The following is a 26080-nucleotide window of genomic DNA, read 5'->3' as shown; positions in this document are numbered from 1 at the left end:
GGGAGCCATTCAAAGTATGCAATTGGGAAAATCCCCAGGACCTGATGGACTAACCTCCAGATACTACAAAGCTTTGAAAGAATGGCTTATACAACCATTGAAGGAGGTTTGTAATGAAATTTTAGAGGGGGAAAAGGCACCTGAATCGTGGAAAGAGGCTTACATCACACTTATACCAAAGTCAGAGACTGAGAAGAACCAGGTTAAGAACTACCGCCCTATATCATTACTCAATGTGGATTACAAAATTTTTGCAGACATTTTAGCAAAAAGATTGAAAAGAGTTTTGGTGGGGGAGATTCATAAAGACCAAGCGGGCTTTCTTCCAGGAAGACATTTGTCAGACAATGTGAGAAACATAATAGACATTATGGAGTTACTGGAAGTTAATATTAATACCAAGGCAGTATTAATATTTGTAGATGCGGAGAAAGCCTTTGACAATATCTCTTGGAGCTTTATGAAAAAGAATCTCCAAGGGATGGGGGTAGGCCAAGGTTTCGAGAATGGTATAAGTGCGATTTATTCTGAACAAAAAGCAAAACTGATTGTAAATAATGTGGTTACAGAAGAATTTGCTATTGAAAAAGGGACACGACAGGGATGCCCAATATCCCCACTGCTTTTTATATCTGTCCTGGAGGTTTTATTAAACATGATTAGAGGGGACCAGCTGGTTAAAGGGATTCAGGTCGGAGCTAAACAGTACAAACTGAGAGCATTTGCAGATGATCTAGTTTTAACTTTACAAGAGCCAGACACTAGTACGAGAAGAGTTCTAGAGTTAATACAAGTATTTGGTCAAGTAGCAGGCTTTAAGCTGAACAAACAGAAAACGAAGGTACTGGATAAAAATTTAACAGTTGCAGAAAGAGAGAAATTCCAGAGTGATACTGGTTTATCGGTAGCAAAGAAGGTGAAATACCTGGGGATAAATTTGACATCCAAGAATGTGAATCTATTTAAAGATAACTATGAGAAATGCTGGGCAGAAGTGAAAAAAGATTTAGAAATATGGTCAAGTCTGAGACTTTCCTTGTTAGGCCGAATTGCTGTTATCAAGATGAATGTTTTGCCGAGAATGTTATTTTTGTTTCAAACATTGCAGATTGTGGACAAAATGGATTGTTTCAAGAGGTGGCAAAAAGATATATCTAGATTTGTCTGGCAGGGCAAAAAGCCCAGAATAAAATTTAAGATACTAACTGACGCAAAAGAAAGAGGGGGGTTTGCCCTGCCGGACTTAAAACTGTACTATGAATCAGCGGCTTTTTGCTGGCTGAAAAATTGGCTGCTTCTTGAAAATACAGACATTTTGGATTTGGAAGGGTTCAATAATAGATTTGGCTGGCATGCATATATATGGTATGACAAGGTTAAAATCCACCAAGGTTTCAAAAACCATATTGTTAGAAAAGCCCTATACAATGTATGGATTAGGTATAAAGATTTGTTGGAAAACAAAACACCCAGGTGGTTGTCACCGATGGAAGCTAAGGAAGTGAAAAAATTAAATATGGAATCCAAATGGCCGAAATATTGGGAAATTATAGAGTATGAGGAGGGAAAAGTTAAATTGCAGAGTTATGAGAAATTGAAGTCCAAAGTAAGAGACTGGCTCCATTATTACCAGATAAATGAAGTTTTTAAACAGGACAGGAAAATTGGCTTTCAGGTGGAGAGGTCGAAATTAGAAACAGAGCTTTTGGAACCCAGTACTAAGAATTTGTCAAGAATGTATAACTTGCTGTTGAAATGGAATACACAGGACGAGATGGTTAAATCAGCTATGATTAAATGGGCACAAGACATTGGACATGACATTATGTTTGCTGACTGGGAACAGTTATGGACCACCAGTATAAAGTTCACGGCATGTAATGCCTTAAGAGAGAATATTATGAAAATGATTTATAGGTGGTACATGACCCCAGTCAAGCTTGCAAAAATTTATCATTTGCCCAATAACAAATGCTGGAAATGTAATGAAACTGAAGGTACTTTTTATCACCTTTGGTGGACGTGCCCAAAGATTAAGGCTTTCTGGGAAAGGATTTATAATGAAATGAAAAAGGTGCTTAAATGCACTTTTGTTAAGAAACCAGAAGCCTTTCTCCTGGGCATGGTTGGCCAATTGGTGTCAAAGAAAGATAGGACGTTTTTTATGTATGCGACAACAGCAGCAAGAGTACTTTTAGCAAAGTACTGGAAGACACAAGAACTACCCACACTGGAAGAATGGCAGACGAAGGTGATTGACTACATGGGATTGGCTGAGATGACCGGCAGAATCCGCGACCAAGGGAAAGAGACGGTGGAAGAAGATTGGAAGAAATTTAAAGTTTATCTTAAGAACTGTTGTAAAATTAATGAGTGTTAAAATGTTTTGAGTAATGCAAAACAGAATTGCAGCGACAAACAATTGGACATGAGAAAAAGGATTTAAAGGAAGTGTTATAAGTAATTAAAATTAGGGGTTGCTGGAAAGATTTAAAACAGGGATGCAGAAAAAGGAGGTATGGGGAAGTCGCTGAAAGAAGGCTTAAGGAAAAGAAGGTTAAGAAATTATACGTGTTTATATGTTTGTTTGTTTTTGTATTGTTTTGTATTGTCTTTTAATATGTGTTGGAAAATTAATAAAAATTTAATTAATAAGAAAGCCTAATACTAATACTAAAATACTAATACTAATACTAATAATACCACAGGCATTCTGGCAAGTACATTTTGATGATTCCAGGCTGTCTTGAAGGGAAGCCCTACATAAATAGCAATCTAGTGATCCAGAATGGATCTAACCAGTGTGTAAGTAACTGAAACTGGCAAATCAGCTGAAACTGATAAAGTGATCCCAACCCCAGACACCACCTGTATCTCTTACGGTTACTGCCTTGTCTAGGAGAACCACCAAGCTGCACACCTGATTCCTCCTCTAGAACAAACGCCCCATCTCTATCCAGCTCAGCAGAATTCCCAAGCATCACCTATATGCAGAAATCACTGTCATGGATGTGGCAGCAGCATATTGAACTTTGAAATGAAGACTATGTAATTCAGTAGAAGTTAGCTATGATTACTGGAAGCTCTTAACAAACTAGGGCAAGTTGAGGGTGGAGGTACTTCTCAAAAAAAATTCATAAGCTGATATTTTAATTGACTGGTGCGCTAACATGTAGCCTGAGTGCATGAATATTGAAGCAGGATTGCCTTAACTTTTATGTGCCCAGGTGACCACTTCCATCTGCAGAAATGGTACCATTGCAGATGCCACACAATATTCACTTTGCCGTTTTAAGAAATTGCTTTTTTAGTGCGGCAGCACCTACACTCTGGAATTCCCAGACTCTACTGCCATCAGGTATGAGCCCTCAATGTATTCTTTTCAGCTTGACACATTTTTCTTGAGGCAAGCATGTGCAGACATGTAGCTGTTGATGTGTTTTAATCTCATTTGAGTTTGTTGCAGATTCTATTTACTGGTGTTTCTTTAAAAAAATCAAACTGCTTGTTTTTAACTGCTTTTATTGAAAATTTTAATATATTTGGTAAACCACTTATATTTTGTTAACCACTTAAACTATGTTTCTGCACTTAAGAAGTTTTGTTACTATCAGGTGGTACATAAATTTGGTTAAATAAATACAAATTAAATAAAACTTATCTTACAGCTTTTCACAAACGTTCAAGCATTTGGTACACACCAAAAACATGGACTGAACACATACATAGTGTTATGTACTGAAGTTCTCACCCTGAGCCAGCAGGGGGATACTGTAGATAGTTTTCACTCAGGTCCACATATGCAAATAAGGGATTGAAAGTGATGTTCAGTGATTGGATAGTTACAGAAAGTGTTACAGTTGCGTTGTGGTGGAGCTCTATAGAAGCAGGCTGGCTGAACCCTTCAGTTCAGTTCTGTTCTGGCCTGTGAATAAACAGGAGCTGTTTGAAGAATCGATGTGTCGTCTGATATGTTCACCCACAACCTAACACATAGCTATGGCTATCCCCACCCAAAGCAATGTAAGCAACATGAAACACTTTGGATAATAGATTCCAGAGGATTTAACACACTCCTGTCAAATAATCTCCATGTCATTCAAAAATGAGTGGAGAAGGGTGTGATTTTATCTTTCCACTTCAGGTGCAAAAAAGTACACGGTAACACTGCTTCTAATTATTATTTGGGTGTCATATAATTGCTCTTCTCTTTCTAATGGAAAGTAAGAAAGAGTCATTTTTAAAAATATATTACAACTCCAGCTACTATTAGGAAAATATAGCTGTTAAACCTCCTGCTCCTGAAGCAAAACCACCAAAGAGAAAGCCAAATATAACAACATGCAATTATGTAGGGCACAGTTACCAAGGAGTTACTGCGTCTGCTCCTTGAAATGTCCCTATTTTAAGTCGGTACCTGTTAGTAAGGTCCACTACAGAAAGAGCTAGAGGGAGAGAGAAAAGTTTCCTATGTGTCAGATAGGAGTAGTCCCCTGCTTTTAATGAGACAAAATCCAAACTGCATTACAAAATTCTAGCTAGCATACTTCAAAGTTAGTTTTCCTTATTGCTAGTACTGTATCTTTATGCCTACATTTTGTTAACTAGATCTGTACAAAACTTGCATCTATGCTACAAGACAAGAGAATGCAACTACCAGAGATCTGCCAAAATACCTTCATTGTAGTGACTGCTGAAACTACACTTTGTGCCAAGACGGCCTTTAGATAGAACTGGCTTCTTCACTTGTTGCTTTTCCTTCTTTTACAGAAAAGACTTGGATTTCTTTCGGCTTCTTTATATCTGTGGATATTTTACTGGATATACAGTACAATGCCAAGGTAGCACAGATTGTTTGCTTGACTAAATCTTAACCGGTGTTGACATGATAGCAGTTTTTCTATCTATGGGCTCTCTGCAGAGACTTCATTCCCCAAGGAACAAGGCTTACAATACCAATAATTATAACTATGTTGCCCACGTTACCTCCCCACAGCCCAGGTTCATTTTTGTGGGAGAAATACAAGACAGAAACAAATAACAGGTCAAAATTTGTTTAGTAGATGTAGTGATTTATTTGTCCTTATTGTAAAGAAAATGCACAGACAGAAGGCTTATTTCCAATCCTCCATCCTGTGCTTTGCAAGGATAAGTCAGAGAGCATGATATCTGAACACAATCCTAGTGTGTTAATACATTTAACTCAGCTTTGAACCAAGTAATTTTCATTTTGTGAAGGGTGTCAACATAAAATTTTCAAAGAGGATAGACAAATGTTTCTTTCTTTTTTTAAAACCAGTTTTCCCTCCACATCTACAGCCTGAGAATAGTGACACATCTTTGATAAGAGCAAATATATTCAGAAGGCAAGATTGCTTTTTTTAAAATTTATTTGGCCTGTGCCTTGCAATCAAATGCTTATTTTTCCTTTTGAAGTATAAATATTTATTTTGCCTGATGAATCTGCATTATTCAAAATACTGCTTAGTACAATAAAGGTGTTTCACTTCTCTGTTTCTCAGGGTACGGAGGGGTGGGATAAAGGTGATAAATTTCAAAACGAACAAACTGTAGAAGATAACATATTTTAACAAATCGTATATAAACTTTGAAGTACATAAGTTACCCTCTTGTTAAGAATACTTAATCCATCCATGTTGTCTTTAATTTCCTTATTTTTTTAAGCCACAACAATGTCAGAACAGAGACTCTTGCACACTGATTAAAAGGTAACCAAATTCATGATCCAGTTAAACTGAAAAGAGGAATTCCATTGCAGAAGAGGCAGGGACCCTGAACAAACCATGCCTCTTTCCATATCCATCAAGAATTGTTATTGAAAATCAACGTATAAAAGTAGTGCCTCACAATATTACAGATTAGACTTTTTTTCTGAAGGTGGCAGTTCTAAGCTATTTTGGGTCTGACAGATCAAAACCCAGAGGCTGTTTTAAAAACAGAAATACAAAATGCCACATGATTGCAAGAGAAAGGGAACAAATCGTCAAGCTTAGCCACAGGTGAAAGGAGCAGGCCAACTTTGGTGGAATCTTAGTTCAAACGCTACAATATACCAAAACTGGTTTTATGAGCAATAAATCTTCCTTTGATACAGCATGACTAACTCTAGTAAATTGTTGTAACTTTCCTTCAAAAACAGCAGCAGTGAATTAAGGGTTTTGTAGCACTTTAGATGACACTGATAAGTCGAAGCCAAACAGAATACAATAAATCAGATCCCAAAGCCAGAGTATCCTTGATGTGTATTCCATCACTTAAAGTTGTCCAAACGACAGGTCTATCCATGTAACCAACATGTAACCAACATTTGTTTCTGAAAAATTCTACAGAACCGAAATGAAATGTATTTAGGAATTCAAAGCTGACCTCTCACACACAAGCATAAGAGTTCTGAACACCCTCAGCATGGTTGGCAAAAGAGGGACCCCCCCCCGGTGTGAGTGCCTGAGGGCCCCGCTTCTGCCACTCACCCCCTGGCTCAGGGCAGGGCCCGACAGGCGTCCTAAGAACGGTTGCCGCAGCTGCTGTTGCTGCCCATGAGGACTCAGAACAGCGTAGAGTTCTTTTTAAAATGTTTTGAAATTTTCTTTTTTCCCTTTTAATTTTTTTGTGGGGGTGGGGGTGGGGGTGGGATGGATGTTTAGTTGGGTTCGGGAATTTGTTTAATTTTGATGTGTTTGTAATTTTTACAGTTTTTTGTTTGTATTGTTTTATTGTTCCATTGTGTGTGTTTTTGTTTTTTTAAAAAAAGTTTTGTTTTGTTCTTAAGGGGAGGGGTCAGGGCTGCCGGGAAGTGGGTCCCAGCCAACAAAATGGCTGGGGCATGTTCCACATGGGGGGATGCACTGGGACAACTGATCTCAGTGATCACGGGTAGGAGGAGGAGTTACACTAAGACCAGACCATGTCATTACAGAGGAGGCAGGTTTAGTCGTTGTCTGAGGACTATCCCTGCCTCCGGGTCTGGTCCTGACAGGACGGTTAGTGGAATCAGCAAGGGAGACCCACACGACCTGAAAGTGTTGCTGTGCAATGCCAGGTCAATGATTCATAAGACCACTGCCATCCATGACTTGATCATGCATGGAGGACTTGACCTGGCATGTGTAACAGAGACTTGGTTGGATGAAGCAGATGGGTCTGTCCTTGCCACTGCTTGTCCACCAGGTTTCTCTTACGCACAGCAATCCAGGCCTTGTGTTTGCAGTGATTTTTAGGAAGTCACTAGCTTGCATCAGGTGTCCTATTGGGAAGACCCAGTTCTCTGAGTGCATGTTCTGAAAGTCGGGCAATAGGGGCAGTACAGGATTCCTTTTGGTGTACCGATCTCCCCGCTGCACCAAGGATTCCCTGCCTGAGCTGCTTCAGGTCGTGGCAGATGTTCTCCTGGAGACACCTAGTTTGGTTGTCCTAGGGAATTTTAACATCCATGCCGACACGACCTTACAAGGGGCCGCTCGGGACTTCGTGGAAAGCATGGCCTCCATGGGGCTGTCCCTGAATAGATTTGGCCAAACCCATAGCCACGGACATGCCTGGGACCTGGTGTTTACCTCTATGGGTATTGGTGATCTGACATTAAGTAAAAGTGAAACGAAAGAAATGCCATGGTCAGATCACTTCCTGGTGCAACTGGACTTCTCTGCGACCCTTCCCCTCTGCAAGGAGGTGGGACCGATTCAGATGGTCCGCCCCTGCCACTTAATGGATCCAAATGGTTTCCAGAGAGTGGTAGGGGATGTTTTATCCCATGCTGATGGCTTTCAGCTGATTCCCTGGTGGCCCGCTGGAATGTGGAGTTAACCAGGGCTATTGACTGTTTGGCTCCAAAGTGCCCTCTCCAATTGCATGGAGCCCGGACAGCCAAGTGGTTTTCCACAGATCTGAGGGCAATGAAACAATCACTGAGACAGCTAGAGCGCCGGTGGCAGATAACTCATTCTGAAGCTGACCGGTCATGGGTTAGAACTCAATGTCGAGCCTACCAAATGGCGGTAGCGACGGTGAAGAAGACTTTCTTCACCGCCTCTATTGCATCTGCAGAAAACAGAAGCAGGAGACTTTTCCAGGTTGTTGGCAATTTAGCGGAACCACCTGCTACATCAGGGCTCAGTATGGGCCACAGGATCTCCTGCAATGATTTTGCAAAGTTTTTTGCGGATAAAGTCGCTCAGATTCGGGAAGAGTTAGACTCCACTGTGGGAGCAGGGCCAGGGCGGGAGACTGCTAGTGTCCTGTCTAGTCAGGTTGAGTGGGCTCAATTCCAATCTGTTACCTCCGAGGATGTGGACAGGCTGCTTGGACGAGTGAAACCAATCACCTGTCTCCTTGATCCTTGCCCATCCTGGCTTATAAAAGCTAGCCGGGAAGGGCTGGGCGATGGGCTTCGTGGGGTCGTGAATGCTTCTCTCTGTGAGGGAGCCTTCCCAGACCCACTGAAAGAAGCGGTTATCAAACCACTTCTTAAAAAAACATCTTTAGATGCTGCCAATATGGCCAACTATCGCCCAGTCTCAAATCTTCCATTCTTGGGAAAGGCGATTGAGCAAGTGGTTGCTGAACAACTCCAGGCACGCCTGGAAGAAGCGGACCATTTGGATCCCTTCCAGTCGGGATTCAGGCCTCATCATGGGACTGAAACGGCCTTGGTCGCACTGGTTGATGATCTCCGGTGGGCTAGGGCCAAAGGTGAGAGCTGTTTCCTAGTTCTGCTGGATCTCTCAGCGGCTTTTGACACCATCAACCATAACATCCTTCTGGACCGTCTAGAGGGGCTCGGAGCTTGGGGCACTGTTATACAGTGGTTCCGCTCCTTCCTCCTGGGCAGTGTTCAGAAAGTGGTGTGGGGGGTGAGTGTTCAGACCCCTGGGCTCTCACTTGTGGGGTGCCTCAGGGTTCTGTCCTCTCCCCCATGCTTTTCAACATCTACATGCAGCCGCTGGGAGAGATCATCAGGGGGTTTGGGCTGGGTGTTGATCAGTATGCGGATGACACCCAGCTCTACCTCTCTTTCAAATCAGAACCAGTGAAGGCAATGAAAATCCTGTGTGAGTGTCTGGAGGCGGTTGGAGGATGGATGGCGGCTAACAGATTGAGGCTGAACCCTGAGAATTTTGGGGGGACAGGAGGCGGGTGGGTGTGTAGGACTCCCTGGTCCTAAACAGGGTAATTGTGCCCCTGAATGACCAGGTGTGCAGCCTGGGATTCATTCTAGACTCACAGCTGTTCATGGAGGCACAGGTCAATTCTATGTCCAGGGCAGCTGTTTATCAGCTCCATCTGGTACGCAGGCTGAGACCCTACCTGCCTGCAGACTGTCTCGCCAGAGTGGTACATGCTCTAGTTATCTCTCGCTTGGACTATTGCAATGTGCTCTATGTGGGGCTACCTTTGAAGGTGACCTGGAAACTACAACTAATCCAGAATGCGGCAGCTAGACTGGTGACTGGGAGCGGCCGCTGAGACCATATTAACACCGGTCCTGAAAGACCTACACTGGCTCCCAGTACGTTTCCGAGCACAATTCAAAGTGTTGGTGCTGACCTTTAAAGCCCTAAACGGCCTCGGTCCACTATATCTGAAGGAGCATTTCCACCTCCATCGTTCTGCCCGGACAGTGAGGTCCAGCGCCGAGGGCCTTCTGGTGGTTCCCTCGCTACGAGAAAACAAGTTACGGGGAACCAGGCAGAGGGCCTTCTTGGAAGTGGTGCCCGCCCTGTGGAACGCCCTCCCACCAGATGTCAAAGAGAAAAATAACTACCAAACTTTTATTTTTATTTTTTAAAGATATTTATTGAAATTTTCAAAAAAAAATAAAAACAAAACATAAAAAAGACAATACATACAACTTACATTTCTTACTGTCTATGACCAATTTCCGTGACTTCCCCGCACCTCCCCTTCTTGTATTCCAGTTCCAATTTTTAGCTCAGCAGGTTCTTGTCCCCAAACTTTACCTTGTTTGCTCTAATTCATTTTAGTTGACCAATTTTAACTTATAAACCTCTATCTTTATACGTCAATACTTATTCTTCAAAATCTTTTTCTAGGTTCACCCCCTCAATTTAATTAACCAATTTTAACTTATAAACCTCAATCTTTATACGTCAATACTTATTCTTAAAAGTCTTTTTCTAAGGTCGGCCCCAATTCCCTTCCCCGAAATCCCCGTTTTTATGTTAGTGGCAAAACCAAATTAATTAAAACAGAATATAGTTATACACCCTTTGGATTCCCAAAGCCCCACCACCCCCTTTCCCGGTCTCGAACCCCAACAAAAAGTCCATCAGTCCATCTGCAGTCAGCCTGGCGACCTCACATCCGAGGCTCTCAATTCTCTCTCAATTCCTCTCTGCCGTTTTTTTTTATAGTCCTTTATATTAAACTCCGAATCTCGAAGGAGCTCTGTCCCAATAAGGTCCATGCTTCTTCCAGCCAGGCCTCCGTATTTAAAAATGGAGCCAAAATCTTGTTTCCTACTTCTCTTAAGTCCAAATGTCCCAAAAGCTCCAGTTTCCACTTTAGCCAAGTTTGTATTCGATAGGTCTTCAGATCTCCACATAGGGAGATCTCTCCATTCTCCATTCTTCAATTCAAACCAAATTTTCATCATCCTGGTCTTATTTTCCTTTATATCCATCTTAACCGGCCTCTGGCTCTCCTCAATCATCTGTGACATTATAGCTCCTCCTTCTTTTTCCTTCGAATCATCATGTTCCTCTTTCATCACATTCTCGGATTTCTCAAATTTCTTTTCATATTCAGCTGCAAAAGTTTTTAAGTCCACTGCAAAACTTTCCTGTTCAACTGCAAAAACTTGAGTCAAGTCCCTCCCAGGCTCAGCAACTTTATTTACTGTTCCATTCAGTCTTATCACATTTGTTGCCAATACATCACTCTGCTCCTGCAACTTTCCCAAGAGAAAAAAAGTCTTCTCCAGTTCAGCCAGTATTTTTCCACTTACAGCCATTTTTGTAATGTCCTAAACCCCCTCTAGAGGGATTCTAGTTTCTTAATATCTTCCAGTTCCAACCCAAAAGTCAAATTAGCCTTTTCTTCTTTATTTTTAACAATTTGTTACCAAATTGTAACGAATATAACCAGCAAAGATAGCAGAAACAAAGTTCTCCTTTTTTCCCAACTTTGACAGCTAATTTGACAGCTGTCAAAGTCTTTATGTCTCTTCCGCAGGCTCTCTCACTGATCGCTCCCGGGTCTTGGGGGAGGGGTGAATTCCGTTCTCAATGTTAGCTCTTATCCTCCAGCACAATCACTTAAATTGCCCCAACGTAGAGTTAATTGCTTTTCTCCACAAAGAAGAAAGGTATTCTCACAACCTTAGTAATAAAATCCTTGCTTTACGATGTTTACAAGGCGGGTAGGCGGACTTCCTCTTTACACCTTACCCGGTCGTGCCTAATTCCCAAAGAAAACTTCCCTTTTAAGTCCAATTTCCGTGTTACTCACGGGTTGTTGCTTTTAATCCAAATGTTCAGAGAAAGAAGTCAGCGCTCTCCGTCCATGGCATGCGGCTTCACTCAGCAGGGGAAGCAGTCGACTCACAGCACCGCGCCGCTCTCCGTCCCCCATTCCAGAGCCTTTAAAAAGGCTCCTTTGCGGGTCGGGGGGGCGCAAATGGTGCCCGCCGAGTCACCAGGTCCACAGGCTTCAACGCCTGTGGTTTCTGAGGGTCCCCGCGTCGCCGTCGCGGCAGAACCCGACCCCTGCTGAGCCGATTCCCTCCGGAGCTCGGAGGGAATCCGCCATTAGGCGATGGCGCTAACCCAGAAGTCCATAACTACCAAACTTTCAGAAGACGTCTGAAGGCAACCCTGCTTAGGGAAGCTTTTAATGTTAATAGATTATTGTATTTTAGTGTTCTGTTGGAAGCTGCCCAGAGTGGCTGGGAAAACACAGCCAGATGGGAGTTGTTGTTGTTGTTGTTGTTGTTGTTGTTGTTATTAATTATTATTATCCCTCCCTATCATTGCCTTCTGGTGCAGTTAAGGTTTAGGTTAATTCTTTATCATGTACTTAAAATGTATCTTGCCTTCCAGGTTGCTGGTTTAACTTTGTTTTTCCCAAGGTTTCTCCTACCAAGCACATGTTTTGTTCATGTGCTCCCTGACCTTCCTGTGGTTGTCAATGGTCGCTGTTTTCAGGGCTGGGAAGGAATCTGCCTGAGACGAATTGGCCCGCCTGGAGGTTTTGCCTTCCTCATAGCAAAACTTCACTACTCTTGGCAGTTAAGGCACTGGGTGGAATCCAATCATTCATTCTGGAGTAGAGTGTCCTCAACCAGCAGCAGATTCCGGGGACCCCACCAGAGGAGTCTCGGTGGAAGTCTCTGTCCAGAATTCAAGTGAGGGGCATAGAGCACCCAGCGACAGCCTTAGGACAGCCACCTCTGTCTTGGGGAGGGCATAATCCTTGGCACAGCCCTGAAGCGGTTTCAGCCCTCCAGGAGGAAGCTGGAACGAATATACACCCAATGCCTGAGCCAAAGTTCCACCTACATCTGTAGTCAATACCGTTGTGGCCCTTTTTTATCCAGATCGCTGTCTGTTTGAGTACATCTTATTGCCCCTCAATTTAACCCCAGCCTGGGGGAGGGTGGCACTGTAACTGGGACCACAAAAGTAGGTTCCAGCACATGCAATAAAAGTAAAACACTATTCACCACAGAAATCCCAAATGTATACATAATGTTAGTATCTACAGTGGTTCCCTTCTGCCACCTCAGAACTAGCAGGTCACCTTTCATTCTCAGCTTCTCTCATCAAGCACACTGCATATTCCAAAGATTGGCTCCTTCATAGCAATGCAAAGCAAATAAACAGAATAGTTTAAATTAAGAGTTTACTGTGGGGCAAAGTCTCTACTTTTGGAAGAGCAGGAGGTGCACAAATAAGTGTACTTATCCTTTAATAGCAATTTTTTTGGTAACAATTTTTTCCATTATAATATTTTTAAATTATAATATTTTAAATATATTTTTTAACACCATGAGCAGAGCAATCTTACTGGTGTATCATGGGAGCTGTATACACTGGAAAATCCAGTATATTTAAAACCCTGCTAGGCATGTGGAAAGAGGGTAGAAGGAAGGAAGGAGCAGTGATTTTCCTTCATTATTTCATGGATTTTTTAAAAAGTACATCCTTCCCACTGTTTCCACTAGGAGAGGAAAAACATAGCAGCTCTGGGGCTGGAATTTATTTCCCCTTATTTCAGGAAACATGTCAGGAGAATCTGAATGTCTTAGATCTGTATCCCCCTGACCCCCAACTTATTGAAAATAGCTGGGGTGGGGCCCTCAGTGATTTTTCTGCCTGTTGCAGCAATTGTAATGCTCTGTGCTAAATGCTGTGATGTTTTTTATTTTATTTTTACAGACACACCGTGTACCTCCTGAATGAAGCTCATGGACCACAATTCAGGAACCCCCACTTCAGATCCATGCCTCCCCACAATTCCACTCCTAGCATGCCCCCAATAGGCTCCAACATATCCCCTTTCGGGATTCAGAGCTCTGTAATCAGAAAGGTAATGGCTGCAGAGCCTTATGAAATGACTTCTTTCCACTCTCGAAGAGGAAGATCCAGGACAGTCCATGGGGGACCCTGCTGGCTGTCATTCCAGTTTCTTCTTGCCCTTTGACAACCACCCAGTTCTATAATAAGGAAAGTGAGGGCACTGCATCTGCCAATGTTTTAGCAGCAGGATGACGTATTCCCAGTGGAAAACTATGAAGCAGATGAAATACAAATGAAAAGCAATAGTCTACTTGCTAATAGAAGTGAGTCAAGAACGATGCTCTTCAAGAAGAAATATACATTAATGTTCTCTCTCTGTCTCTCTGTGTGTGTCTATCTTTTCAAACTGCCCTTTATAATATTTATTGACAGCTGACACATCATTGGTGATTGAAATAGTAGGAAAGGGAAAAGGCAAAGTGTTTTGTGACAGAATAGGCACTAAGAAATTTATTATGCATTAAGAAAAGCATTAAGTAGAAAAGTAGAAAGCCAAACATAATGCTGTTAGAATATTTTAAGTGTTTTAATATTGAAAGCTGTATCCAATGGTGGCTTTGCATTACTAGCTGTAGCCTATCATAATTCTTTTTTCTTTTAGGGAAACCCCTAGAGGCTCAAGACATGGGTCTCCCATCCCTGGAAAAAAGTCTTTCTCCTCCCAATGTCTGTCGCAATAGCACAAACTGTTCTCAGTTTACAACTCATCACTGAAAGGCTTGTACAAAAAAGGAAGTTACAGTACCAGACATGTTTAAACCTGTGCTAAAGCATGTGCTAAAATAACTCTGGAGTGTAGAGTTTATTTTCTTCTCGATCAGACTTGTGAAATGTTTTTGTCTTATATAAACATAACCGATACACTATAACGGAAATACTGTAGATGCTGTCCAGGAAAACAAAAGCCATAATCAATGCATTAGCCATTGAGGTGTAAGAAGATTCTTTGTTGCCCATTTCACAAAGTTACAATGTGAAGGTTATTTAACCTTCAGAACATTTAAGCTAATGTTACTTCGTACCACAAAGCTGCTCAGGAACAGAGCATAAGCTGTAAGAGAGTACACACACGGCTGCCGGCCATGAACATGAGGTTAACAAGTCACATAGCAGGTACAGCAATACTAATAAACTGAAAAAGTGATACTAATAAAACAGCCACCTAAGAACACCCCCCATGGTACATGATGACTTTCAGCCTGGAAATTTATTTATTTTAAAAAGTCACTGTATGAAAGCATGCACCTTGGCTTGCCATTGCCCTACTTTAACACAAGACTGTTCAATGGTCACTAGAGCCAAGAAAGCATTCGGGGGGGTTGGGGGAGGGGGGCATAGAACCAATAGGACGTGTAATTATTCTAAAGCAATTTGCAGAATTATTTCTAGTCAGAAAATAAGCACTATATTATTCACTACCAATGACCTTTTGCCCTCAATGCAAATTTAGAAAGTATTAATTAACATTTAATTCCACGTTTTTAATACTGTACTATACCAAAGTCAAATATTAGTAATGGAAAGTGTGTATTTTAAAATATACATGAAGTTTGTGAAAGGCAGAAAATGTTTTCTCTCTGAACAAATTATTCCACCGATAACAACATTACACCACACACAAAAATTACCCAGGTGGTTCCAACACATGCAAAATATTTCTGTTAAGAAGCAAATGAATGACCATTTGCTATATTGGTTAAAAAATATTTTTAAGGAACCAATAATAAAACAGTGCTCTCCTTTCTATTCAGTTATTATCTTTGAAACAAAAATGGATTAAGATTAGAAATAGAAATGTTAAATATTTAATTCAGTTGTATTATAAAACCAACTTTGTTACTTAGGTTCAACCTATTAGTATAATTTATCCATGCTCTCCAATTTGAAACTTATTTAAAGCCAAGGATCCAGGGAGCTACTGTAGGTATTCCCACATCTGCATGCCCATTGCAATAGGTTTTTCATGTTAATTTGAATGATTTCCTGTACTATATCCATTTTTTACTTAAACTCCCCTCATTTTCTTCTGGAATTTAAACAATTTTTTTCAACATGCGATAGCATTTTGGAAACATATTAGACCAGGGATGGGGAACCTCATGCCTAGGCCTGCGAATGTGGTTCTCCAGGCCTCTCTCTGACCTGGAGCCTCTCCCCAGGGCACACCCTTCCTGTCCCCAGGAAACACTCTCGCCAGCCCTGCTTTGCCAGCCTCCCTCAATTGTCCCGTCCCCCCCGGGCAAAATGTGTCCTTGAACTTGGGTAATATTTCTTTCTTGCCTAGAAGGGGAATAGAGAGGAATGTGCCCAATGTACAAATTTATTTATTTATTTCTCTACCACCCTTAATCCCAGGCCCAAAGTGTGGTTTATAATATAAAAACACAAGATTAAATTTATCAGTATTTGTTGCTCTGCCCACTTTTGCTTCCAGCCCTGCTCAGCGCTGGCATGTGGCCCCTCAATGGCTGCCAAGAAGGAAATGTAGTCCTCAGACTGAAGAAAATTGAAATGTATTAAAAAAAATTTTTTGTGATACAGCCACTGCTTTTTTTCCTTTAAAAATGTTTAGGGGTACTCTCATTTTGGCTGCTCCCGCTCCCCCTCTCCCCAACCCCCGGACGAAGGACTCAAGGTGGAGGCGCTGAGAGGGCGGGAAGGCCCCCAGCGACGGCAGGGTTGGCTTGAGTGAGGAGGGGCGAGCTCTAGCTCTAGCCTGGCAAGAGGAGGAGGAGGAGCACCAGCACCTCCACGGCAGCCGCGCCAGACTCCCCTCCCCGGGGAGAATGACGAAGCTCCAGAGACAGCGTACCCCTGCGTCCCCCCCAGAAAAAAACACTGGATACAGCAATTAAAAACACATAGATTCTGTAGGGCCAATGGTATATTTAGATAGTTTTGGACTCTGGACTTAAGAGTTTAATGGAGAGGAGTCCGTATTTATATGGTACTGTGTTTCACCTTAATTACTGCTGCTTATGAGGAGCCACCCTGGGCACCTGCCCCAAAGCCATGCCCTGAGCGCACCATTGCTGAAGCTCCTCAGGAAGTTTCCAGTTGGCATGGATGAGGCTCCTGTTCAAAAAGTGTAACTCTGAGAGAAACTGAGATGACTTGAGCTTTTGACAACATCACTCCTAATCACTCTCTCTCTCACAGGTTTACCAGGGAGCTAGGCATGGTGAAACAAGTTGGGAGATAGCTAAAATTTGTTATGAATACAATTGCACACATGCACAGGCATTCTGTTGAGCCTACTCTGTGGCAATGATGGCAGCAAAGAAACCATTCTGCTCAACCAGCATGCTCTCAGGGTGTTCTCTTCCTCTTCCAGCTTTCTCCTCAGAGAGATGTTTAGGGACACTTGGGAGCATACTGCATTTGCTAGACAATTTGGGGAGGGGGCAAACTGCTCACGTCCCCCTCAACTCGGATCTCACAAGTTCTACACTGCAGTCATTTGTTGGGTCCATTGAAAACCAACTGCAATGGTTTGCAGTTATTGTGGCTCAAGGACACAGACAGGGTGCTAGGAGGGATTTGGTCTTGCACTTGTTTTGGTACAAACTTGGCCTTCATAGTACAAGGAGCAGAAGGGAAATTCATGCTTTTTTATGTTAGCTGACTGAATTCACCACTCTTGGACCAATATACAGATCAGAACATAATAATTCTTCAAAGTTCACAGTTTTCTGAATTTTATGTTCCAGTTATTGGCATAAAAATGCATTCAAAGTATGTATTTTAGGATAAAATACTGTTGTATGCCATCCCAATCTTCACTGCAGTGTGAAATTCCAGGGATACCAGGTGTGCTAAACCCAGGGTCAGTACTGTATTTTTCCCTCTATAACACGCAGATTTTTTCTCCTAAAAAGGAAGGGGAAATGTCTGTGTGTGTTATTGAGCGAATGTGTGGTCCCTGGAGCCAAAAAATCAGGCAAAAATCAAATCGCGAGTCACGGAGAAGGGAAACCTGAAAAGAGGAAGTGGCTGCTTTCCTGCATTCTGCCTCAGGGTCTTACTGCCCACCGTCCTCTGTTTCCTTGCTGTATTTGCTCAAACGGAACAAAGAGCAGGGAAAGCCCCTCCCCTCCAGGCAAGCAGAGGGGAAAGCAGAGTGTCGTTCCTTCTAATTCCTCTCTGTGCTCCGGTGCTGCTGAAAACATGCAGGTGGGGGAGAGAGAGAGAGAGAGAGAGAGAGAGAGAGAGAGAGAGAGAGAGCTGGCTGGTTTGGGTGCTTGGGTGGGGGGAAACTTTTGCCTTTCTTTCCTCCCTCCCGTTAAATCCCTCTCCTGCATTCTTAGCCAGCTGCTTCTCTGCACACCCCTCTCATGCTCCTTTCCCCTTCTTTGTTTTTCCTTCCCTCCCCAGTTAAAATGTGGTTACAAAGCATAGATCCACATGGATCCTCAGGATCTTTGCATTGGGTCACCCCAAATTCACCATCAGATCACATAGCATGTCCATGGCTACAGCCTGCACCAAAAAAATCACGCACCCACTGTTGCCTGGGGCTGCAATGGTGCAAAAATGTGGTTACAAAGCATGGATCCACATGGATTCTCAGGATCTTTGCATTGGGTCACCCCAAATTCACCATCAGATCACATAGCATGTCCATGGCTACAGCCTGCACCAAAAAAATCACGCACCCACTGTTGCCTGGGGCTGCAATGGTGCAAAAATGTGGTTACAAAGCATGGATCCACATGGATTCTCAGGATCTTTGCATTGGGTCACCCCAAATTCACCATCAGATCACATAGCATGTCCATGGCTACAGCCTGCACCAAAAAAATCACGCACCCACTGTTGCCTGGGGCTGCAATGGTGCAAAAATGTGGTTACAAAGCATGGATCCACAGAAATTCTCAGGATTTTTGCATTGGGTCACCCCAAATTCACCATCAGATCACATGTCTGTGGCCACAGCATGAAGCACAAAAATGATACATCCACTGTTTCATTCAGAATGTTTTTTCCCTTGTTTTCCTCCTCTAAAAACGATGTGCGTGTTATGGTCAGGTGCGTGTTATAGAGCGAAAAATACGGTATTTCCTTTTGGAAAAATAAGGCACAGCAGAGACTGTGGTGTCTTTATGATACTGCACATCGTTTATTTATGTATATATCAACCTGAAGCCTAGATGACAGAGAATCCTAGCATTACAGCCTGTACAGTCCCTTGCTCTCCCACAGCAGGCCTGGGTCTAAAGCAGAGCAACCAGCCATGCTCCATGCCTCTTTGTTACAGTCTGTCACTGTCAGCTGTTGTTACGACCCTCCTTTCTTCCCCTCTCACTGCTACTCTTGTGAAACTATCTCCTCCAGCCTAGATCATCCAGACTGAAATCCTAAACCCTTTTGGTCTCTGCCCACTAACACACAGCTGGAAGAGGAAGCCCATCCCTCCCTGTCTGGTACATCTTTGCCCTCTTAATGGCTTCCTTGATGGGTTAATGACTGGCCATCATCAGGCTTCGTTCCTTCAATGACTCCCACTAAGCTAGCTCTGCCAAGCTGGCCTGGCTCCATTACAAAAACTGAATCCGGGGGTTTCTTTGTTTGGCACAGTTTAGTCAAACCTTAATTAATTCTAATGTTTGTTAAACTCAGTAGTCTATCTGTAACATGCACCCACAAACTCCGGCATCCAAAATTTATAACAATACATCGAGAAAAGTGCATTTAAAGTGAATATTTAAATAAGTAGCAAAATAAAAATATGATTTGTGTAGGGTTTTTTTTTAATCTGCAGTTTCCATGCAGATGGAAATTGGATGGAACAGACTTCTGAATAAATAAAAACTTGCAAAAATCTGACAGTACCAGAAACAGAGGGCTCTAAGCGAAACATAGGTCAATAACACCTTATCTGAGAGAGAGATAGCAGCCATGGATATTTTGAAAAGGGCAATTGTGAAGTCCCTTCTAAAGAAGCCCCTTCTAAACCTTGAAAATTGTCACAATTATTGATCAGTCACTAATATCCCCTCCTTGGGGAAACTACTCACATCTTCACATGCTCTGGAATAAGACTGAATCCAGTCTCTGCCTTGGTCATCCTGATATATGCTGCCTTAAAGGTATTTATTTTCCTTGCAAGTGAAATAGACAGGACTGGATGCCTGTCAAAAAGGAAAGTGAGGAAAGTTTTGGGAATGGACAAATCCAGAGGCTGGTGCCTTGGTGGTGAAGAAAGGAGCAGAACTTCTTTGAAGTATCTGCAACAAGGGCTGCCGCTGCCAAGGCCACCTCTGTCTATTTAAACCTCCATTCACAGAAAACATTCACAGTAAATATAATGTAACTGTCAATAGAGAAGGAAAGCAACTGAAATAAATCAGCATGTTACCTAATATTCTTCCCCATTACACCCAAGACTTTTAAAATATTTGCATCACTGTCATTCACTGTTAGTTTTATTTTCCTGTTTATTTAGCAATGCTTTAAATAAACACTTTTAACATTTTAAAAATTCAATCAATTGAAATATGTCAGTGTTTATGAGAAAGCAAGCTCACTGCTTATTACTTAAAATAAGCTGGGTGGTGAGGTAGGCCTTTTGTGCAATCTAAAAAAAAGAAATATTTCACAATCCATGTGTACCCAGTGTAAAGCTACCACAACCTCAGCAATATACTTTGATACCTGCTCTTCTGCAATACAGTGGTACCTCAGGTTAAGTACTTAATTCGTTCTGGAGGTCTGTTCTTAACCTGAAACTGTTCTTAACCTGAAGCACCACTTTAGCTATTGGGGCCTCCCGCTGCCGCTGCGCCACCGCTGCACAATTTCTGTTCTCATCCTGAAGCAAAGTTCTTAACCCGAGGTACTATTTCTGGGTTAGTGGAATCTGTAACCTGAAGCGTATGTAACCTGAGGTACCACTGTATAGTGGGGAAAACCAAGAACGGAAGTATAGGGACAACAGAAAAGAAAGTGCTTGCTGTGAGTATAGACAACTGCTTTTTTTTACAACCAAGGTCTAACAAAACAACAACAAAAAAAGAATCATTTCTCAAGAGCACATATGAAAATTTCCAGAATCTGCTACTGTTGCAGACTGGTCTAAAGGAATGTTTAATCAGTTTAGTATGAGTTCTTTCATATTATCGTTATTCATTTCTCTGGAGCAAAAACTGGGTTTCTTTTTATTTCTCCATAGATTATTTTTCAATCCAAATCACTATGGTTGGTTTCAAGTATTCTAAGGTAGCTTAAACTGGCCCTTCCAAAAATGGAATCAGACCAAACTGAAGTTTCCAATTAATTGTTTAAAATTGAATCAGAATCCTCAAGTCATGGTATTTAGATAAAATAATTTGATAGAATTGGAATGCAGGGGTGGCCAACCCTTGTGATGCCACAACTCAAGGCCAGCCATGCCTGGAAGCACATCTGCCTCTCAACACTACTGCAGCGAAGACTAGGCAGCCCCACTGCCATAGAAGAGCAGCCCATGGCTCTTTCCACAGCTGTCAGTGCTTGCTCTGCTTGTGGCATCTGGGCTGCATGTTTACCACCCATGATGGTTCTTCAATGCAGCCAGCAAGAATTCTGAATGAGGCCACCAAACCCTTGTCCCTTGTTCTTTACAAATCAAGGGATTGTTTGTTTCACTGACCTGTATAGAACATGAGAAAAAGCTGCAATCAGAGAAGCAATGGGGATAATCAAAAGATGCATATGACAGACCCCAAATGAAGCAGAGCTTAGGGCAAAAGGGGGACATTTTCTTCCTCAACAAGTATTTCAATTACAGCCATTTAAAAAGCTTTCAAAGAGTTACTGAGTTTTTGTCATCACAGCTACGGATTCCCAACATGCCGCAAATCTTCTCATTGGGCCATAGATTAAAGCTGCAATACGTATACACAATACCTAGGCACTAGTGTCTGAGTAAGTGATACTTAGGAGTGGGTTGAGAGACATGTATAAAAACCACTTATGACATAGTTTTAATTATTTATGAAAAGGATTATGAATCTCCTTTCTGACCATAACATGATATACAATAGGTAAAAGGTAAAGGTAAAGGACCCCTGGACAGTTAAGTCTAATCAAAGGCAACCATGGGGTGTGGCGCTTATCTCTGCTTTCAGGCTAAGGGAGCCAGCATTTGTCCACAGACAGCTTTCCAGGTCATGAGGCCAGCAGGACTAAACCACTTCTGGCACAACGGAACACCGTGACAGAAGCCAGAGTGCACACAAACACCATTTACCTTCCCGACGCAGTGGTATCTATTTATCTACTTGCACTGGTGTGCTTTTGAACTGCTAGGTTGGCAGAAGCTGGGACAGAGCAAGGGGAGCTCATCCCATCACACGGATTTGAAGCGCCAACCTTCCATTCGCAAGCACAAGAGGCTCAGTGGATTAGACCACAGCACCACCCATGTCCCTATTGATATACAATGTACTCATACAGATAAGCACACTAAGAAAAAGAGAACAAAGCCTTATTAAAAGCAGAAAGCCAAACTTAAAATCCACCAAATGCCATGTAAAACAAGAGTTTACAGTCTACGTAAAGAAGGCAAATATGTGGCCAACACCAGCCTTCTTTAAAAATGGAGTTTCAGAATGGGGACACAGCTCCAGAAAAGACCCTTTCCAATCTACCCACCCACCTACTCTCCCTTGGCGAATGGAAATGCAACAGGAGCCTTAAATACTCCAGCTTGAACCCGAAGTTCTCTAGCACAAGGAGAAAGGCATTGCTTTCATGCAGTGAGGCAGCAATTAGCACTTGTAGAAGCTAGCATCCAAGTATCAATCAATGAGATTTAAAAGCACAACTTCATACTGATTGTGCTCTTCAACTAGATCAAGAAAAGCTAAAACTTCACTCCTACATGTGTTTGGCTTGAAATAAGACCCATTGATTTCAGTGTGATATATAATTTTCCAGGTCTGTACATCACAAGCCTAAACAGATTTAATCATAATTAAAAACAAGTATTCAATAGGATTTACTTACTCCACTGTAAGGTACCTAGCATTTCAGTCTTAAACATTCTATACTAAGTAAGCGTGGGAGAGAAAACAATTTTACTGCTGCTGGTGAACTGGCAGTGATTGCAAAAGAATTTCCTGAACTACATAAGGACTTTTGGCAGAGAGGGGAGACCTATATACCAGCTAGACACAAACATTCTGGAGATGCTTGAATGCTTACTATTGCTTGATCAAGGGCACTTAGCAAGCCACAATGGATAGTGGCACTATAACCATCACAATCAGAAAAAGTTTCTGCAGTGATGCAGAAACAAAGAAGGATTAGGAACAGCTGAGGGCCAAACTAGATAAGAATGGGATTGCTGATAGGATTTTCTATCTCTTTAAACTTGCTTCGAAGGCAGGTACTGTACTGGGAGGAGGAGGAGGAGGATGTGGAAGACAGTGCTAATGGAAGTTCAACTCCCCGCAGGCCATTTTCTCCAATCTAAATCCCTCTCAGCAAGCTGCTATTTCCCCTATCATATAACATGGCAAAGAAGGGAGATTAACAAACTCTGCCCCATCATTCTGTTCACAATTACATAGATTGTGCCCTGAGCTGCTTAAAAAAATAAGTAAAAAAGAAAGACAGGAAGTGTCTCATCCAGTTTGGTCCTGGGATAAAGAGACTACAAATTGTATCCAAACCAGAGGGAAACCTACCCTGTGAAGGAATCTGTACCATGTTATATTACAGGCCCTGGCAGTCCTGATGCCTCATTGCTTTTCAGTAGTCTGTCTGTGATCACAAAGACTTGTGCGTATTATCTATATCTGTATCTCCAATGAAACAGTTCTAATCTGGATTAGGGTCTTCATTCCACATTTGGTAGCATTAGCACATTCAAATCCCTTTGGTTAGGTATAATTTAGCTTTGTTAAATTATAATTTAAACTGAAGTTTCAAAAATTATTTTAAAATCAGAAGAATCAAGCAAAATTAAAATACTCTGGTTTGGGGGCATGTTTCAGAGTGGCCAGGACTACATTTCTATGGAATGTAACAAGGGACATAAATGAATAAAGATGATGGACACAAACCCTATTCAGCATGCAGAACTTTTTCATATACTGGAAATGTATTATTCTTCATGATACAGCTATAAGCACCTTAGCTATTTTGATGCTACCTGGCATTTGATGATATTTTCTGTCTATTTTTTCCCAGCCGTTTTGGTAACACTTGCAAACACACATTCTTCCCCAGAAACTGTTCTTTCTATCCGAAAACACCAACTGTGTCATAAAAAAAGAAGTAGCACGCTAGTTCTCTTTAAGTATGTTTATGACACTTGAATCTTTGTGTCTCAACTTTTCTCTACAGATTTTTTGTTATTTGCCCTCACCTTACCCACTCAGGTGCTGCAAAGGGTATAAATGTGCCTTCATACACACCTATCTCCCCCTTTATCATGACAACCGGCTGCCATTTTCCAACATCCATTTCAGATGGATATCACAGCTTTTTATATTGTAATTTATAGCTATTACCGCTATATGTCACTGGTTGCTATTGAATTTCCTGTGAAATTCAGCTATAAAGTCAAATATTCAATTTCATGTAGTTATTTGTATGACACATGAGATTAAGGATAATACAGATTTAACAAAAATACGTATAACTATTATTATTCTGCATCATCTGTTTGTGTCAGAATCAAGTTGCTTCTCCAGATTTTGGTTGTCATGGTACCCACTCTACATCAAGTTCCCCCCTTTGCCTTTATATTCTCTCAGTACTGTCCTAGTGCAACCTGTTGGTGTTTTCTTTCCAGCTCAACCCTCAATAATAATAATCAGAAGCACAACCATCATAAATCAGTGAATCCTTGAAGGAAAAAAGAGTAAGGGGTTTTAATATATGTTAAAAAGGTAAGAAGACTAAGTGAACTTTGCAAAGCTGCTAATCCACTTCCATACCCCTCACTCTGCCCACACTGACTGGCAGCAGCACTCTGCGGTTTGAGACAGATGCCAGGAACTGAACCTGGCACCTTCTGCATGCAAGGCAGACACCCTTCCCATGAGCCACAGCTCTTCTCCTAAACTGCAGACCTTTTCAGAATGACCTCAACTCCAGGTGGTTTCATATACTACCCATCTGCATAGAAAAACCACTGTAACCAATATACTCCCTTAACATACCATGGAACTCAATGTTCTGCCATTCTTCCAGTAAGTCAGTTTCCCCCCCAGAAACAAGTACCATACCTTAGAAACACAGCATCAATGCCTCTCTCTTTCCAAATGTTTTCACGTGACAAGCAGTGACAGACAAAATGAATATGCATCACTTAGCAAGATTAAGAGAAACACTACAGTTCAGAATGTGTTAAAACAAGTTGCATAGTCAAAGCAGTGTTGGAAGACTGCTCCACTAGCCATGCAAATGTTGCCATCAGTTCAACAACCACAGCCATGTTCTCTTCACATGAACACAGAAATAAAAGGAGGGGGTTCATTTCCATAGAGTGGTTAACCAGCTAAGCCAATGTTTTTTCCAGGCAAGAAGCAACAAGTGAATTTCACTTCTCTCTGCTGAGTTTGGGGCACTTTCTTTCTCTCAGAGAGTGAGACTGAACTTCCCATCCTGCAAGGGCCGAAACTGCACATGACTTTCCGGCCCTGCCAATACCTGCAACCCACACGAAGACCCCTCGCTGGAGCCAAGGAAACGAGAGACAGCGGGGAAGCGGGCACGGGGAGGACCGTGTTGCGGCGCCAAGCCACTCCAGGATCCCGAAGCCAAATGCACTGGCCAAGGGAGGCGAGACGAGGCCCCGACTCCTCGGCCTGGGACGGGCTCGGGGGGCCAGCGCTTTCCCAGCCGGCCGGCCGGCGCGGCGGGACAGGCTCGCCCCCCGCCCATCCCGAGAGCGCGCCAAGCAGCGCCCGCTCGACGCTTTGATCCGGCCCCGAAGGCAGCCGCGCCGCGAGGCGGTTGGTCCCCCGGCTTCGAACTTGGCGGGGCTCCGGCAGCACTTACCGGCGGCGGCTGCGAGGGCAGCCCGGAGCGCTTGGTGGAGCCTTGGCGGGAACTTAGCCTCTTCCAGGACTCGGCAAACCTGCCCCGGCTGGCGCTGCGGCTTCTTCGCCGACCCAGGTCCTCCTGGTCGGAGGAGGCGCCTTGCTCCGCCTCGCTCGGACTCCGCCACTTCTGCCCCATCTTCCCCGGGAGAGAAAGGCGCGCGAGGCCGAAGCGGCGGCGCTAAGGGGCGGCTCGCGGCTCCGGGGCGACCACCTGCTTCCGGGCGGCTCTTGCCATCTCGCCCAAGGTTGCCTGGGGGAGCCGAGGAAGCGCTGGCCGCGCGCTCCCCCTCGGCCGGGTCTTTCTTCGGGCGCGGAAGGCAAGCGACCCCCCCCCCGGCGGGAAGGAGGAGGAAGAAGCGGCGCGGCTCTGGCGCTCTCTCTCGGCCGGAGCCCTGAGCGGGTCGGGCGAGCGGCGCCTCGTTCCTGGCGCGAGATGGAAGTAGCGCGCTGGAAGCAGCAGCAGCAGCAGCGGCGCGCGACAAACTT

General features: G+C 43.0%; 1 protein-coding gene across 2 annotated transcripts in view; it reads right to left on the bottom strand.

The window, feature by feature from the left end:
* The window catches only part of LOC128423062 (transient receptor potential cation channel subfamily M member 3), a 365948-nt gene extending 340217 nt beyond the window's left edge, over positions 1–25731 (bottom strand). For both annotated transcript variants that reach the window (XM_053407777.1, XM_053407778.1), the window contains exon 1: positions 25551–25731. In XM_053407777.1, coding sequence (XP_053263752.1) covers positions 25551–25730 — 180 coding nt within the window. In that variant the 5' untranslated portion in view covers position 25731. The remainder of the gene's footprint in view (positions 1–25550) is intronic.
* Positions 25732–26080: the final 349 nt, after the last annotated feature.

This window comes from Podarcis raffonei, chromosome 11 (assembly GCF_027172205.1).
Source record: "Podarcis raffonei isolate rPodRaf1 chromosome 11, rPodRaf1.pri, whole genome shotgun sequence".
NCBI classification, from domain to species: domain Eukaryota; kingdom Metazoa; phylum Chordata; class Lepidosauria; order Squamata; family Lacertidae; genus Podarcis; species Podarcis raffonei.
Note: the sequence above shows the minus strand (reverse complement) of the source record. Positions and strands in the feature narration are given on the sequence as shown.